Consider the following 15,521-nt stretch of genomic DNA (forward strand, 5'->3'; position numbering starts at 1 on the left):
CCACAACATTACATTTTTAAAGGCAATAGTAGCCTACATTTGTTTACAACTCGCAGGATTTCCATGCGTGAATTTACAACCGCACAGAGCGTTGCATCAGCACGAGATTGGAAGTGCGTCAAATCTGTACAGCATTGTTACGTCATCACTGATAAACGTTGAAACTGATGAGAAACCGCGGGAGCAGTTCAGTGATTCTCGCTAGTGCTGGAGGAGCGTGCATTTTGGCAAGGAAATGTACTGATTTTGCAAGGACATGGAGAATAAAGAGTTCAAGGTAGGCATGTTATTTAAGCAATAAGGCCCAAGGGGTTGTGGTATATGGTCAATATACCACGGCTAGGGGCTGTTCTTACGCACGACGCAACCCGAAGTGCTAGGACACAGCCCGTAGCCATGTGGTATATTGGCCATATATCACGAATCCCCGAGGTGCCTTATTGCTATTTATTATAACTGGTTACCAACATAATTAGAGCAGTAAAAAATACACGTTTTGTCATACCCATGGTATACAGTCTGATATACCATGGCTTTCAGCCAATCAGCATTCAGGTCTCTATCCACCCAGTTTATAATTATTTTTAAATCCCCATTTATATTAATTACTGTGGATTAAATATTGTTAAATAAATAAAATTATGTGCTATTCATTCTGTAATATCAAAATACAAAGTCTATGGCCGGGGAGTCATGAGAGTTGGCTAAAGGTACAGTAGAATCTGTTGTGGGTCAAATGGGGGACTAGGGTCAAAGGTTATTATGACACCACCATCACATTTCCGTCCTAAATGGCACCCTGTTCCCTATGTAGGCTAGTGCACTACTTTTGACCAAGATACATACACTGGTTGGCTGACGTCACGAAAAACATGCGTGCTCATCAATGGCCGGAATGCGTGTATCTTGTTATGACTCTAAACCTCAGCTAGCAAGTGCTCATTATGCAAATGTATTTGTTTGCAATTAACATTTAGAGACTAAATATAGTTTACATGTTGTCAACGTTCTAAGCGAACCCTGTCTATTTACCCTGTCTATTTTACCCACAGTTACTTGCCAGTGTTGTTGCTAAACAACCAACCCGTCTATATAGCCCCACAGTGGAGGTGTCATAATACCCATAAAACCTAGCGGTCAAACAGGGAGGGAAATGGTTCCAATCGTTTTTCCACATAAAATAAGGGCTGTGTTTAATGTGGGTTTACCGTGGTGTGACATTTTTATAACCATGTAAAGCTCTCATGGACAAGGTGACTTTTAGCAATACATTTGGCTCTATTTACTCTCAGATTCGAAATTTCTAATTAGCATCAAAGTAGACATGCAAAACTACAAATCCCTGCAAGCTCCTAAACGTCATTTCTAGCTGACACCTTTGCTAACAGGTATTGTGTCAATTTAAAACTTGCACTAAACAGTTCACAGAATTGTCCATTTAAAGAAATGTAGCCAATTTATTAATTACTACATTTAGCTAACATTAGATAGTTAGTCAAGAGATTCTTACCTTTGCCTCGATCAGCATGATCATCGTGGCATTTGAAATTCTTTATGATAGCCACATTAACAGCTAATTAGCATTTCATTTTGGGGGGGTAAGTACAGGCGAATACATTGATAAAAGTCACCTTGTCCTAGAGAGATTTACACAGTTATCAAAATGGTAAGCCTACCTGAAACACAGCCCTTATTTTAAGTGTTTCTAAAATCCACTATGGGGAAAATGTATGGTGGAAAAACAATTGGAACCATTTCCCTGTTTGACTACTAGGTTTTATGGGGATTTTGACTCATTACTGTGGCACTCTATAGGGCTCCGGCCAAAAGAAGTGCACTATATTGGAAATAGGGTGCTATTTCAGACACAAGCATAGATATGATGCATTATGATGTGACCGTAGAAATAGAATCACTAGAAAGGATAGAGCCTCTGACCATGGCAATTTGACTGGTAAACTGAACTGTACACCTGACATGATGTTCTGGTGATTCTATTTCTATGCATATGATGCATTATGATGTGACAATGAGTGTTGGGTTAATGGTGCTTTCAAGGCAAGTGATCTTGGTCAAATCATGACTTCCATGTTCTTTAGGTCGGAAAGTTGGAGCTCTAAAAAGATGCCAGAGTTTCCGACTTTATTTAATTCAATTCTTAGTAATTTTTTTGTGATATCCAATTGGTAGTTACGATCTAGTCTCATCGCTGCAACTTCCCAACGGGCTCGGGAAAGGTAAAGGTCGAGTCAGGAGTCCTCCGAAACATGACACGCCAAGCCGCGCTGCTTCTGACTTGGAAATCCAAGTTGGATGACTGTTGAAAACAATTTTTCCCTGTCGGAGTTAGTTTTTTACCCCGATTGTCTTGAACGCACTGAAGTCGGAAGTCAGAGAGTTCCCAGTTGTTTTCAACACGGCTAAAGGCGACACAGTAGGTGACATCCAAACATGACTTTGTCCTGTCTTTCAGGAGTCAGAGGTCAGTGGGAATGACCTCACCCTCATAGACCTGGATGACCCCATCAATGACGGTGATGTTATGAAGGAAGACAGGTAAGTGATTTACACTAATGACACATTTGTGACTGGTTACAGGATCACGTAGGCCTACAAATACAGATTCTGTAGTAGGTCAAAGGTCCTATGGAGAGGTAGGCCCAGAGCCATGTATTTAGAGAGATGGGACATCTATCTGCATTATGTTGCATTTACATCAATATGTATACATTATATGACACAGTATAATCAAAGATATGCATATGAGAGCTGGCTCCCCATGCGCAATATTGACATTTTAAACAATAATATGTAACTGAACATCTATTTTATAATTGACTTATTGGGTAAATGAAAGGCTCAAAGGCGCTAACATGGAGTCCTTTCTAAAAGTTTGCCAAATTCTCTAAATACTGTATATACCTCTGGATAGGCCGAGTCATCTCAGAGTATTGGAACCATATAATTCGAGTGATTCTATTCTAATTCTAGAATGATTCATTCTACTTCTATGATTCTAATTCTATAATTGGAACACATCCTCACACTCACATTATAGCACATTATAGTGACCTTAGAGAGATTCCTTTTTCTGTATCTAGATCTGATAAAGATCACAGAGAGGTTGAGAGACAGACCACGTTGGAAGAGGCTGTTCTAGAGACAGATATCCAAACTCTGTCACTAGAGGCTGAAGGAGAGATTGAGATGCAGGAGGCTGATCTGAAGACAGATGGCACGTCTCAGTCACAGAAGGTTGAAGGAGAGAGTGAGTTGGACGAGGCCGTTGTCATCCCATCTCAGTCACAGGAGGTATGATGTATTGTGTTTTGTGTTTTAATGACGCATTGAAGATTAAAATGACAAATGAATTTTCAAAGCTTGAGCTAGTAAAGGTCTTCTAATCTAGGAGGCCAAAGGTGAGAGTGAGTTGAATCAGGTTGATCTGAAGACAGCCACATCAACTCTGACACTGGAGGTCGAAGGAGAGAGTGTGATGCAGGAGAGTGATGATCTACAAACAGCCGGGACATCTCAATCCCAGGAGACTGAACGAGTGGCAAAGGTAAATGCTTCCAGATAACAGTGTGTGTGTACATTTCTGTTTGTGCATGCAGACAGTAGTTCGTAAACAGACATTGCATTAACAGTGCTATGGCGAATTTGATTGAATTCCAGCCTAAGTCTGCTTTCTGTCGTCCCCATCAGGCTGCAGTGGTGACCTTCACTAGCGTGACCCGCAAGGCTGCAGCCTCCCAGACCAGCCTCACCCTCAGCAGGGGAAAGAGAAGCTACCCAGACCTACACACCTTTGTGCAGGACATGAAGGATGGGTAAGTTTCTCTTTGGCTTCCCCATGCATCCCCTAGATATGTTCCCTATTAGAGCCTTGGTCAACAATAGTTCAGTATTTGAGGAATAGGGGCCATTTGGGACGCACCCATAAGGACAATTTCAATTGCATACTCCTCACGTCCTCTCTTCTCGCCTCCTTCTCAAAACCCATTGGATGAGAAAGCCCTCCCTTTTGACCTTCTCGTCCAATGGGTTTTGAGAAGGAGGTGATGAGTCTCGGGCAAATACAAGGGACTCAACTGACCAAATGACCAATCAGGGATGTTTGGATGTGGCCTAGTTCCGTAGAGGTCCATCCATAACGTAATCTAAGAGAATAGAGGTAATGTCATGTAGTTTAATTGCGTACCTTTATTTATTTACTTTTCAGCCATTGGAATCTGCTGAGTGAGAATATGCGTGCCGGGGTGAGTTATAGTCACTTCTAAAGTAGTTCATGTTGGTAAGATGGACCAAACATTCCAAACTCTTATTGGTGGAAATCGTGCAGGACCTTTAATTCAGAGGTTCCCAAACTTTTTCACTCAGGCCCCCCTTTCCAGCATTGTGGAACATCCTGAACCACTGCTTTAATTGACTAGCTTGAGTGAACACATGGTGCAGCAGTGCAGCTCCGTTAACAAACTAACTCTGTATGGTCTTTTAACATTTCAGATGAGCAGACATGAGTTTAGTGCCAGGTGCATGGATATCACAAATTGGGTGATGGAGTCTACATCCACTGTGGTCATTCCCGCCCTTGACCTCACCATGCAGATAGAGCTCTCTGATTCGTCAAGCTCTTCTGGATCAGGAAGTAATGAGGCAAGAGAAGTGACCTCTCTTGGCCGCAGCGTCAGATTCAGCTTTAGTGGAGGACCCAGTAGGCGCACCAGTTCTAGAACCACTTGCAGCACACGAACTCCCACCCCTTTCCCCTCCTCTCACAGGTACTTACCCTTATCCCCTCCTCTCATAGGTACCTAACCCTATCCCCTCCTCTCATAGGTACTTATCCTTATCCCCTCCTCTCATAGGTACCTACCCCTATCCCCTCCTCTCATAGGTACCTAACCCTATCCCCTCCTCTCATAGGTACCTAACCCTATCCCCTCCTCTCATAGGTACTTACCCCTATCCCCTCCTCTCATAGGTACTTACCCCTATCCCCTCCTCTCATAGGTACCTAACCCTATCCCCTCCTCTCATAGGTACTTACCCCTATCCCCTCCTCTCATAGGTACCTACCCCTATCCCCTCCTCTCACAGGTACCTACCCCTTTTCCCTCCTCTCACAGGTACCTACCCCTTTTCCCTCTCACAGGTACCTACCCCTTTTCCCTCCTCTCACAGGTAGCTACCCCTATCCCCTCCTCTCACAGGTACCTACCCCGATCCCCTCCTCTCACAGGTACCTACCCCTATCCCCTCCTCTCACAGGTACCTACCCCTAGCCCCTCTTTTCACAGGTACCTACCCCTAGCCCCTCCTTTCACAGGTACCTACCCCTATCCCCTCCTCTCACAGGTACTTACCCCTTTCCCCTCCTCTCATAGGTACTTACCCCTTTCCCCTCCTCTTCTTGTAGGTCTTTCTAAAAACATTATTCCCATGTCCCTTGTTATAGGTACAAATATCCATTCCAGATCCACTTAGTGAGAAATACTACTTAGATACTTCCAAATTCTTGGATCATATTTTGTATTTTGTTACCATGTACTATTCATTTCTGTTGTGCCTTCTGCAGGTCCATGACTTCCTTGCTGAGTGAGGATGAAGAGCGATATGTCTCCTCACCTGAGGGTGGTGATAGAGAGATGAGACACAGACCCCACTCAGCACCACTGAGATCTGTGTTTGGAATCTCTGAGGATTCTGTCTTCAACATGGTCCAGAGCGGCCAGTCGCAGAGTGACATCGTACTGTCGTCCAGTTGGAGTAGACGGGAGAAATACAGACCTGTCAAAATACCAACGGACACCAGGTTTATGATGGGTATTGTAGAGTTGGTTATGAACCTTCTCAATTCCAGATTGGCTGAGCTAATGCGAAGTCTCAGTCAGGGAACTCTAGGTCCGCTGTCTGGTAGTATCTCAGCAAGTCAGCAGTTTGCCCAAGAGATGCTAAGCATGGTGTCTGCTAAGATGTATTCCCATGCCATAGAGCATATTGCGCATGGCCACAAGTCTCCCCTTGAGTTAGAGAGGGAGCTTGAGGCCATATTGGGTCCTCTGGCTGGACAGGTTATAGTCATCATCATAGATAGCATCTTCAAGGCTAAAGCCAACGGAGGAAACAAGGGGCGAGCGACCAGCCCCTTGACCTATTTTCTCACTGCCATTTCGGCAGAAGTACAAAGCCTAGTTGTTCAGAGATCGGCTAGCAGACCGTCCACCAGACTGTCCAACAACGACCCACTGCTGAACATTTCCAAGTCAAAGGTCTTAAGATCAGTTCTGCTCAAAATGGCAGAACTCTTTGGTCAAGGTCCAAGTGAAACCTGTCTAGTTCCACTAGTCCAGAGTCAGTCCGACAACTCTATTTGCGACTGGACTCTGAATGCAGGCACCATTCATCCAAGTCAATTTCTGTCCAACAACAGAATGACAGAAGTGTCATCCGATGTTGTGGATCTTGTACTTGAGGTTTTTGGGATAACAGGATTTTTGGATAGGAGGAGCCCGTCAAGGCCACAGAGTGCCTGCTCCTACAACTCAGCTAGTGGAGCAATAGATATGAGAGCTCTTGCTGGGGACTTGGTCAGACAGGTGTCTGTCAAACTCAGACCCTTTGTCTCTGAGAGTCAACTCTCCACCATGTCCATGACAGATCTGTCATCATCTATTTCTGACTCCACCTTGAAGCAGTTGTGTTGTAGCTCTGCTGTTGCTGCAGCAACTGTCTGTCAAGCAATCAAAACGGAGCTCGAGAGCCAGAGACCTACCAACCTGTCAGCCAGAGACCTACTATCGTCTCTGTTAGAGACCATTGAGGACATGGATATCTCTGATGTCCTCCAGGGCCCGTCGGCCATTTTGGAGGAGGCTGCTATGATAAAGCACCCAGAGATGTCCACCTCGATAATATACAGGTCTTTGCTTCTCGACTCATCTCTCGCCTCCTCTAACATGGTAACTGAGAGCATTATCTTCAACAGTCCACGCCCATCAGAGGAGAATGTGAGTATTCAGAAGGTGCTCCCTGCTGATAAAGTTGACATCCTCCATGGTCAACCAGTGGAGGAGTATATCATCAAAGCTGAACAATGCATCACTCAGGTCATTCAGGATGCAGCTGTGACATATACTGGCGTGCTGGATAAAACCGACACTTGTGGGAAACTGTCGGAAGTTCTGTCTGTCTGTGTTTCCGCGGAGAATATTGAGGAGGCATCCTCTGATCTATTTGGTGGAATTATTTCCGACCTGCATGAGGTATTTGAGGTCAATAAGGCCTCCATGCGTACGAAATCAGGTCGCAAAATGTTCTGGGTGGAAGTGAGTTCAGGTTCCCAGAAGATTTATACCAAAACCTTGGACAAACTGAGGAAGCTTTTCACCTCTCACCTTCTCACCGAGGGAAAAAATACTCCTGTGCAAATTGAGCTCTATGACACTGGACTACTTGTAACTGAGACCACTGTGGAGGTATCTCCTGTACAGAAGACAGACAGTAATACCTCTTCTATGTCCTCAGCCTCAGCCCACCAGCTCACCCTCGACACCTGCACTAAAGGGGTCATCAAACAGGTGATCTCGGTGCTGAGGTTGGAGACTTCAAAGGAAGACCGCTTCGCTTCCGTTGGGGAGAACACGTCAAATGCGTCCTTCGACTTCAACCAGAAGTTGGACTCGATAATTTTGAAATTGGAGGACCTCAGCATTTCGAGTGACGTGACGTCAGCCGAGATTGCCACGCTCACGCGATCTCGTAGTGCAGCCAGCAGAACCTCTAACATTTCCATCCAGAGCTTTCACAGTGCTGAGTTCCGAGCTAAGGCCACAGAGATTGTGCGTGAGGCCATTCTCAGAGCTGCTAGCGAAGCCAACTGTTTTTTGCCACAGAGCATGCTGCCTAGCATCACCTTCTCACACCATGTGGTTTCTACAACTGAAGATATATTGAAAATGATCATGCAAGACCTTGAAAGTGTATCCCAGTACACAGTGGAGGACGCAGACTCCTTCCCACTAGGAGAGAAAAAGCTGCAGTCCCAACTCAATCCCAGAGGTGTCTTTGACAACTCATTTTTTGCTGCTCAAATCATGTACCACAGAGTAAAGGATAGACTGAACGTCTTTTTGTCTTTTCCACCCGTGTCAGTCACCACAGCCAAAGATGTGCTGGACTTCACCCCTGTGGAGACACTCAGATGTTCGAAGTCCCCTGACACTGCTCCTGTTAAGGACAGGAGCCGCCCTCCGTCTGTGAGAAGTGAGAAGCCATTTTCAAAAGTCAGTTTGACTAAGAGGTTTAAAGCCCTTGTGTCTTCGAGTGGCTCCTCCACAGACCACCATGTAATTGACACATGCAGTGAGGATGTCAGTCTGCCCACCAGGAGTATGTCAGTTGTGAGCGACACCAGTTTGAAGAGAGCCTCTCCTCTCCATGGTTGTGGATTGAGTGGAAGTTGTGACCCTCTTGTGGCTCTACAAGACGGAACAGTGGCATTCAGCCAAGAAGGCTTAGGCAAAACTGCAAAGAAGACACTGATCCTAAATGTGATCAAGTGCAGATTGGCCAACTCTGAGAGTTCATCTGTTGGGCAGAATGCAAGTGAGGAGTGTCTGATAGCCACTAACATGTTAGACTCTCTACTGGAGAGCCTTGACCTGTTGCCTGACATGAGCGCTGCCGATGAGATCACAAGGACAGAATGCCATACCTCTAATGCAATGGACAAGACAGGTTCACAGTCAGCGCTTGTGAGCCAACAAGAAATGAACATATCTGACACCGGTATCATAGTGAAAACTATAATGGACACATTGAAGACAGACGACCCAGAGATGACTTCAGCAGAAGAAAATCTGGATAGGCTTCTGTCAATTGAAGCCCTTCAAGATGCGTCTGGCAACCTGATCGCAAAGGTCCATGGTCTCATTCAGGAGATAACCATAAGCCGCCAGCTTCAATCCATGACTGGCCATAGAAGCCTCTCTCAACCAGCGCTGCCAAAGCCAGCACTGAGGAAGCTGTCAAAGGACGATGCGTCAGAGCTCATTTACAGCTTTGCCCACACTTCTGTTAGCAGACTCCTGGGGCAGTGTTTGGGTAGGCCTATGCCACCCACTGCTGACAGGGTTTTGGATCAGGTCATCAAGTTGATGACAGACATGGTGATGGACAGTCTGACTGATCTGTCCAAGTCTGCAATGGAGGGTGGTAAGTGAAAGTACCTCTTTTCATCTGCATATGACTTCATTGTAACATGATGCTCAATACATTGCGTTTTATGATGTGAACTTTGCTGGTTGTGTCCAAAATGGCACCTTCTTCCATGTTTAGTGCACTACTTTTGACCAGAGCCAGACCCTATGGGCCCTGTTCAAAAGTAGTGCACTATAAAGGGAAGAGAATGTCTTTTGGAACGCAGTGACTGCTTTCCATTGTTGCGTCCTCTTCTCCCAGTTATTGTACCCAGGTCAGTCACATCAGCTTGCTCTTCTTACTTAGACACCAGCAATGCCGCAAGTGACATCACTCATGGCGTTGTGGCTGACCTTAATGCTACTGAGGAATTCCCTGCCAGGGGCCTTAGCCCGGCTGATGTAAAGGCTGACGGCATGGCCCGCCTTCCCTCTGCCAGAGGGGAAGAGACTAAGAAGAACAGGAAGTGGCGCTTCCTACCCAAAATTGGCACGATTCCAAAGATCAGGATGAAGGTAGGGGGCTCAGTGTTTGGAGATTACCTCTGTAAGGCAGGCCTGAAATGTACCCTACAGATTCACTAAACTAAACCTAATGTCTCTCAGCATTAGAACAATGCTGTTGTCATTGTCTTTAGGAGGTTGAGTGAGGCCGCTGTAATACAATCCTAATACACATGGGAGAGAGTCAATGCCTGTGTCCCAAATTGCACCCTATTCCCTATATAGTGCAATACTTTTGACCAGAGCACTATGGGCCCTTGTCAAAAGTAGTGCCTTACGTAGCCAATAGGGTGCCTTTAGGGATGCATACCATATATTTTACACAGGCTCAGTTGTCCTGATGTGTTTTGTCAACAGCTGTTCAAGACAAAAGGGGAAACGAAGAGCCACCCTGAACAGGATGCGCTGCCTACCAAACGTCTCAGAGAAACTCGTATTTCACAGAGTAAGTGATAAGCATCGATAATGTCATATTGATGTATCACCCTATGGCCAGCTTGTTAAAACGGTGACTACAGATACAGGCGGACAGACAGACGGATAGACAGGCAGACAGACAGACAAACACACACGTTCATTTTCTGATTATGAAATATTCTTATCACAGATGCTGGGTGTGAGGTTCCAGAGGTTCCATCCACTTCCCCACCCAAGGAGGACCTGACAACCACACTGGCCCCTGCTCCCCAGGAGTCCCAGTCCCGTAAACACCCTCTCTTAGTCAGGGTGTTACGAGCTATCTCCAGAGCCGTCTCCAAACCATTCAGAGGAGCTTTTGGGAAGAAGAATTAGCCAAATGCCTGATTTTATTACTATTTTAATCAGAGCCTTTATTTAATAAAACATTACTGCATTGATTTCTGTCTATAGTAGTCTTACTGTTTGTGCAAGATAATGGTAAAGTACTTCAAACCACATAGTCAAACGTATTTATAGTGAAGCACTTCATATATTTTTTATTTTATTTAACGTTCATTTAACTAGGCAAGTCAGTTAAGAACAAATTATTATTTACAATGACGGCCTACCCCGGCCAAACCTGGATGGATAAGATGAACAGAGAACACTTTGTAACACTTTCTATGAAGCCCATATCTATAATGCATACACTCAAGTTTACTTATCATTGGGAAAGGTAGGCCAAACGGCCTTTACTCATCATTGGGAAAGGTAGGCCAAACGACCTTTACTCATCATTGGGAAAGGTAGGCCAAACGGCCTTTACTCATCATTGGGAAAGGTAGGCCAAACGGCCTTTACTTATCATTGGGAAAGGTAGGCCAAACGGCCTTTACTTATCATTGGGAAAGGTAGGCCAAATGGCCTTTACTTATCATTGGGAAAGGTAGGCCAAATGGCCTTTACTTATCATTGGGAAAATTGGTAGATTCTCTGGAAAGGAGGTCTTCAGTCCCAAGGTCCCTAGCTTGGAGCGGACTATGGTGTTGAACGCTGGGCTGTAGTCTATGAATAGCATTCTCACATAGTTATTTCCCCTCTTAATTGAGATTCCTTCATCTGTGGATCTGTTGGGGAGATATGCAAATTGGAGTGGGTACAGGGTGTCTGGGATGATTGTGTTGATGTGGTCATGACCAGACTTTCAAAGCACAGATGTGAGTGCTACAGACAGGTTACCTTGGAGTTCTTGGGAACACGGACAATGGTAGTCAGCTTGAAATATGTCGGGATTACAGACTGTCCTGTGAGGATCCAAATAGGTCAGATCAGGTTTGCAATGAATGACTTCAACAAGATCCCTTCTTTTTTTAACCTTTATTTAACTAGGCAAGTCAGTTAAGAACAAATTCTTCGTTTCATTGACGGCCTAGGAACAGTAGGTTAACTGCCTTGTTCAGGGGCAGAACGACAGATTTGTACCTTGTCAGCTCGGGGATTCGATCTTGCAACCTTTCGGTTACTAGTCCAACGCTCTAACCACTAGGCTACGCTGCCGCCCCCTCTCACCCGCAGAGGGGGGAGGAGGGAACTGGTGGGGGTTAACAACTGACGCCCTTTTGCTTTGTTTCAAGAATACTTTTTCCCGACGAAATTCTAACACGTTCAGAAGCAACTACTGGAATAATATATCTAACATAAAACGTGGGGAATGGTCAGAGGTGATCTAAAGAACACTAATGTTGTTTTGTTAGTTATGTAGTCATTATAAATGTTATAAAGGAAATACTGTAACATGGAAAGTACACCCACTACATATGTGAAGTGTCCCTCCAATGTGTTGTGCATGAAATGGAGAAGAACAACAGTAGAAGACTTGTTGGACGATGACTGTTAAGAATGATGATATGAGAGAGACTTCCGCCAATGGCGAAGCTCTAACAAGACGCATCTGCGTAGTGTCCTCGAACTTTCAAACAGTTTTAAGGCATTTTGACATTGTTAAACTGTTCGTTAATAGTGCGTTGGAAGTTAAAACATTTATTGTATCGCCAAAACAAAATATGCCAAATATGTCAAAGCCTCAGACGAGGCATGGAAAAATGCCCCTCTCTGACAGCCCTTCATCGGCCTCGGTGGATGCTAGCTCGGGAAGAAGCACCAGCATGGTTCAGAATGGAGATGGACAAGGGTATAACAAAAATAAATCCAAGAGACACTTTCTGAACCCCTCAGCAAAATTGATGTACTGGTCGATAAACTCCACGAAGACCATAAAGTCACAAATGGACGAGTGACAAAGTTAGAAAAAGACCATGCTGACCACCAGGCTGCCATCCTGGACGTCCGTGAGGAAGTGGACCAAAAATACAAGAAGTTGGAAGACTCCATCGCTAAACTCGAGGAGAAATTTGATTATTATGAACATTTCCAAAGGCACTCGAATTTGAGACTTCAAGGTTTCCCGGAGGTCGTGGAGGGAAGAGACGCGATCTCCTTTCTACAGGATTCCCAAAATTCTGGATCTACCCCCTCCCGCGCACCCACTGGAGATTGGAGATACTGGAGATACTCGGCCTTGTCTCAGGATAGTAAGTTGGTGGTTGAAGGTATCCCTCTAGTGGTGTGGGGGCTGTGCTTTGGCAAAGTGGGTGGGGTTATATCCTGCCTGTTTGGCCCTGTCCGGGGGTATCGTCGGATGGGGCCACAGTGTTTCCCGACCCCTCCTGTCTCAGCCTCCAGTATTTATGCTGCAGTAGTTTATGTGTCGGGGGGCTAGGGTCAGTCTGTTATATCTGGTGTATTTCTCCTGTCTTATCCGGTGTCCTGTGTGAATTTAAGTATGCTCTCTAATTCTCTCTGTTTCTCTCTCTCTCGGAGGAGGACATGCCTCAAGACTACCTGGCCTGATGACTCCTTGCTGTCCCCAGGCCACCTGGCCGTGCTGCTGCTCCAGTCTCAACTGTTCTGCCTGCGGCTATGGAACCCCGACCTGTTCACTGGACGTGCTACCTTGTCCCAGACCTGCTGTTTTCAACTCTCTAGAGACAGCAGAAGCGGTAGAGATACTCTGAATGATCGGCTATGAAAAGCCAAATGACATTTACTCCTGAGGTGCTGACCTGTTTCACCCTCTACAACCACTGTGATTATTATTATCTGACCCTGCTGGTCATCTATGAACTTTTGAACATCTTGCCCATGTTCTGTTATAATCTCCACCCGGCACAGCCAGAAGAGGACTGGCCACCCCTCATAGCCTGGTTCCTCTCTAGGTTTCTTCCGAGGTTTTGGCCTTCCTAGGGAGTTTGTCCTAGCTACCGTGCTTCTACACCTGCATTGCTTGCTGTTTGGGGTTTTAGGCTGGGTTTCTGTACAGCCCTTTGTGACATCAGTTGATGTAAGAAGGGCTTTATAAATACATTTGATTGATTGACAGTGATGAGCTTTGAGTGCACTATGGTGTTGAACGCTGAGCTGTAGCATGAATAGCATTCTCACATAGGTGTTCCTTTTGTCCAGGTGTGAAAGGGCAGTGTGGAGTGCCATAGAGATTGCATCATCTGTGGATCTGTTGGGGCGGTATGCAAATTGGAGTAGGTTTAGGGTTTCTAGGATAATGGTATTGATGTGAGCCATGACCAGCCTTTCAAAAACACAGACGTGAGTGCTACGGGTCGGTAGTTATTTAGGCAGGTTACCTTAGTCTTCTTGGGCACAGGGACTATGGTGCAATGCTTGAAACATGTTGGTATTACAGACTCAGACAGGGAGAGGTTGAAAATGTCAGTGAAGATGCTTGCCAGTTGGTCAGCGCATGCTCGGGTACACATCCTGGTAATCCGTCTGGCCCTGTGGCCTTGTGAATGTTGACCTGTTTAAAGGTCTTACTCACATCAGCTGCGGAGAATGTGATCACACAGTAGTCCGGAACAGCTGGTGCTCTCATGCATGTTACAGTGTTACTTGCTTCGAAGCGAGCATATAAATAATTTAGCTCGTCTGGTAGGCTCGTGTCACTGGGCTGCTCTCGGCTGTGCTTCCCTTTGTAGTCTGTAATAGTTTGCAAGCCCTGCCACATCCGACCAGCATCGGAGCTGGTGTAGTATGATGTGATCTTTGTCCTGTATTGATGCTTTGCCTGGTTGATGGTTCGTCGGAGGGCATAGCGGGATTTCTTATAAGCTTCCAGGTTAGAGTCCCGCTCCTTGAAAGCGGCAGCTCTACCCTTTTAGCTAAGGTTGGATTTTGCCTGTAATCCATGACTTCTGGTTGGGTTATGTACGTATAGTCACTGTGGGGATGACGTCATCGATGCACTTATTGATGAAGCCAGTGACTGATGTGGTGTAATCCTCAATGCCATCGGAAGAATCCCGGAAAATATTCCAGTCTGTGCTAGCAAAACAGTCCTGTAGTTTAGCATCTGCCTCATCTGACCACTTTTTTATTGAACTAGTCACTGGTGCTTCCTGCTTTAATTGTTGCTTGTAAGCAGGAATCCGGAGGATAGAAATATGGTCAGATTAGCCAAATGGAGAGCGAGGGAGAGCTTTGTATGCATCTTTGAATATGGAGTAAAGGTGGTCCAGAGTTTCTTTTCCTCTGGTTGCACATTTAACATGTTGATAGAGAGAGAGACAATACATTCCTGATCAGGTCACTTGGTTAGGAAAAACCCCTGACCCAACACACTGTGTCCCGACACACTGGGTCCCAACCCACTGGCTCCAACCTCCTGGATCCAACCCTCTGGATCCAATCTCCATCTCTTCATTACTTGGTTATGAAAACCCCCTGGTCCCAACACACTGGTCCCAACCCCCTGGTCCCAACCCCCTGGTCCCAACACACTGGTCCCAACCCCCTGGTCCCAACCACCTGGTCCCAACCCCCTGGTCCCAACCCCCTGGTCCCAACACACTGGTCCCAACACACTGGTCCCAACACACTTGTCCCAACCCACTGGTCCCAACCCCCTGGTCCCAACCCCCTGGCCCAACCTCCATCTCTTCATTACTTGGTTATGAAAACCCCCTGGTCCCAACACACTGGTCCCAACACACTTGTCCCAACCCACTGGTCCCAACCCACTGGTCCCAACCCACTGATCCAACCTCCATCTCTTCATTACTTGAAGGAAATCATTCTCGAACACACTAGAGCTCTGTCTTTTCGTGGAGTTGTAATTGAACAGTGACTACACAGTTGAATGTGGGGAGGTGTATGTATGCATTGACTCACATCCACCCCAAGGTCCAGGAGGTACTTGACCATGCTGATCATGCCGCTGCAGAGTGGAGAGGGGTGTAGGCCCTCTTGTCTTTACAGGACACCTCTGATCCATGAGAGGCCAGCAGTTTCACCACCTCAATGTGCCCTATGGGGGGGAAAAGAGAGACAAAGAGAGAAACA

At 45.8% G+C, this 15,521-nt stretch overlaps 1 protein-coding gene across 1 annotated transcript; it reads left to right on the top strand.

Annotated features, from left to right (window-relative positions):
- The first annotated feature begins 166 nt into the window (after positions 1–166).
- LOC120047325 lies at positions 167–10,564 on the top strand. The gene is made up of 10 exons (XM_038992849.1): positions 167–277; positions 2,474–2,556; positions 3,102–3,312; positions 3,410–3,565; positions 3,709–3,833; positions 5,582–5,766; positions 6,664–9,219; positions 9,511–9,719; positions 10,065–10,152; positions 10,315–10,564. The coding sequence occupies exons 1-10, from the start codon at positions 257–259 to the stop codon at positions 10,497–10,499; spliced, it is 3,819 nt and encodes a 1,272-aa protein (XP_038848777.1). The 5' UTR covers positions 167–256; the 3' UTR covers positions 10,500–10,564.
- Positions 10,565–15,521: the final 4,957 nt, after the last annotated feature.

The sequence above is a fragment of the Salvelinus namaycush genome, chromosome 5, assembly GCF_016432855.1.
Source record: "Salvelinus namaycush isolate Seneca chromosome 5, SaNama_1.0, whole genome shotgun sequence".
NCBI lineage: Eukaryota > Metazoa > Chordata > Actinopteri > Salmoniformes > Salmonidae > Salvelinus > Salvelinus namaycush.

Bases quoted from the DNA above. Each gene is read 5' to 3' on its own strand.
- LOC120047325 (XM_038992849.1), top strand. From the start codon at position 257: ATGGAGAATAAAGAGTTCAAG. The intron at 2,557-3,101 runs GTAAGTGATTTA...TTCTGTATCTAG, and splicing joins GATGTTATGAAGGAAGACAG to ATCTGATAAAGATCACAGAG. The intron at 10,153-10,314 runs GTAAGTGATAAG...TTCTTATCACAG, and splicing joins AGAAACTCGTATTTCACAGA to ATGCTGGGTGTGAGGTTCCA.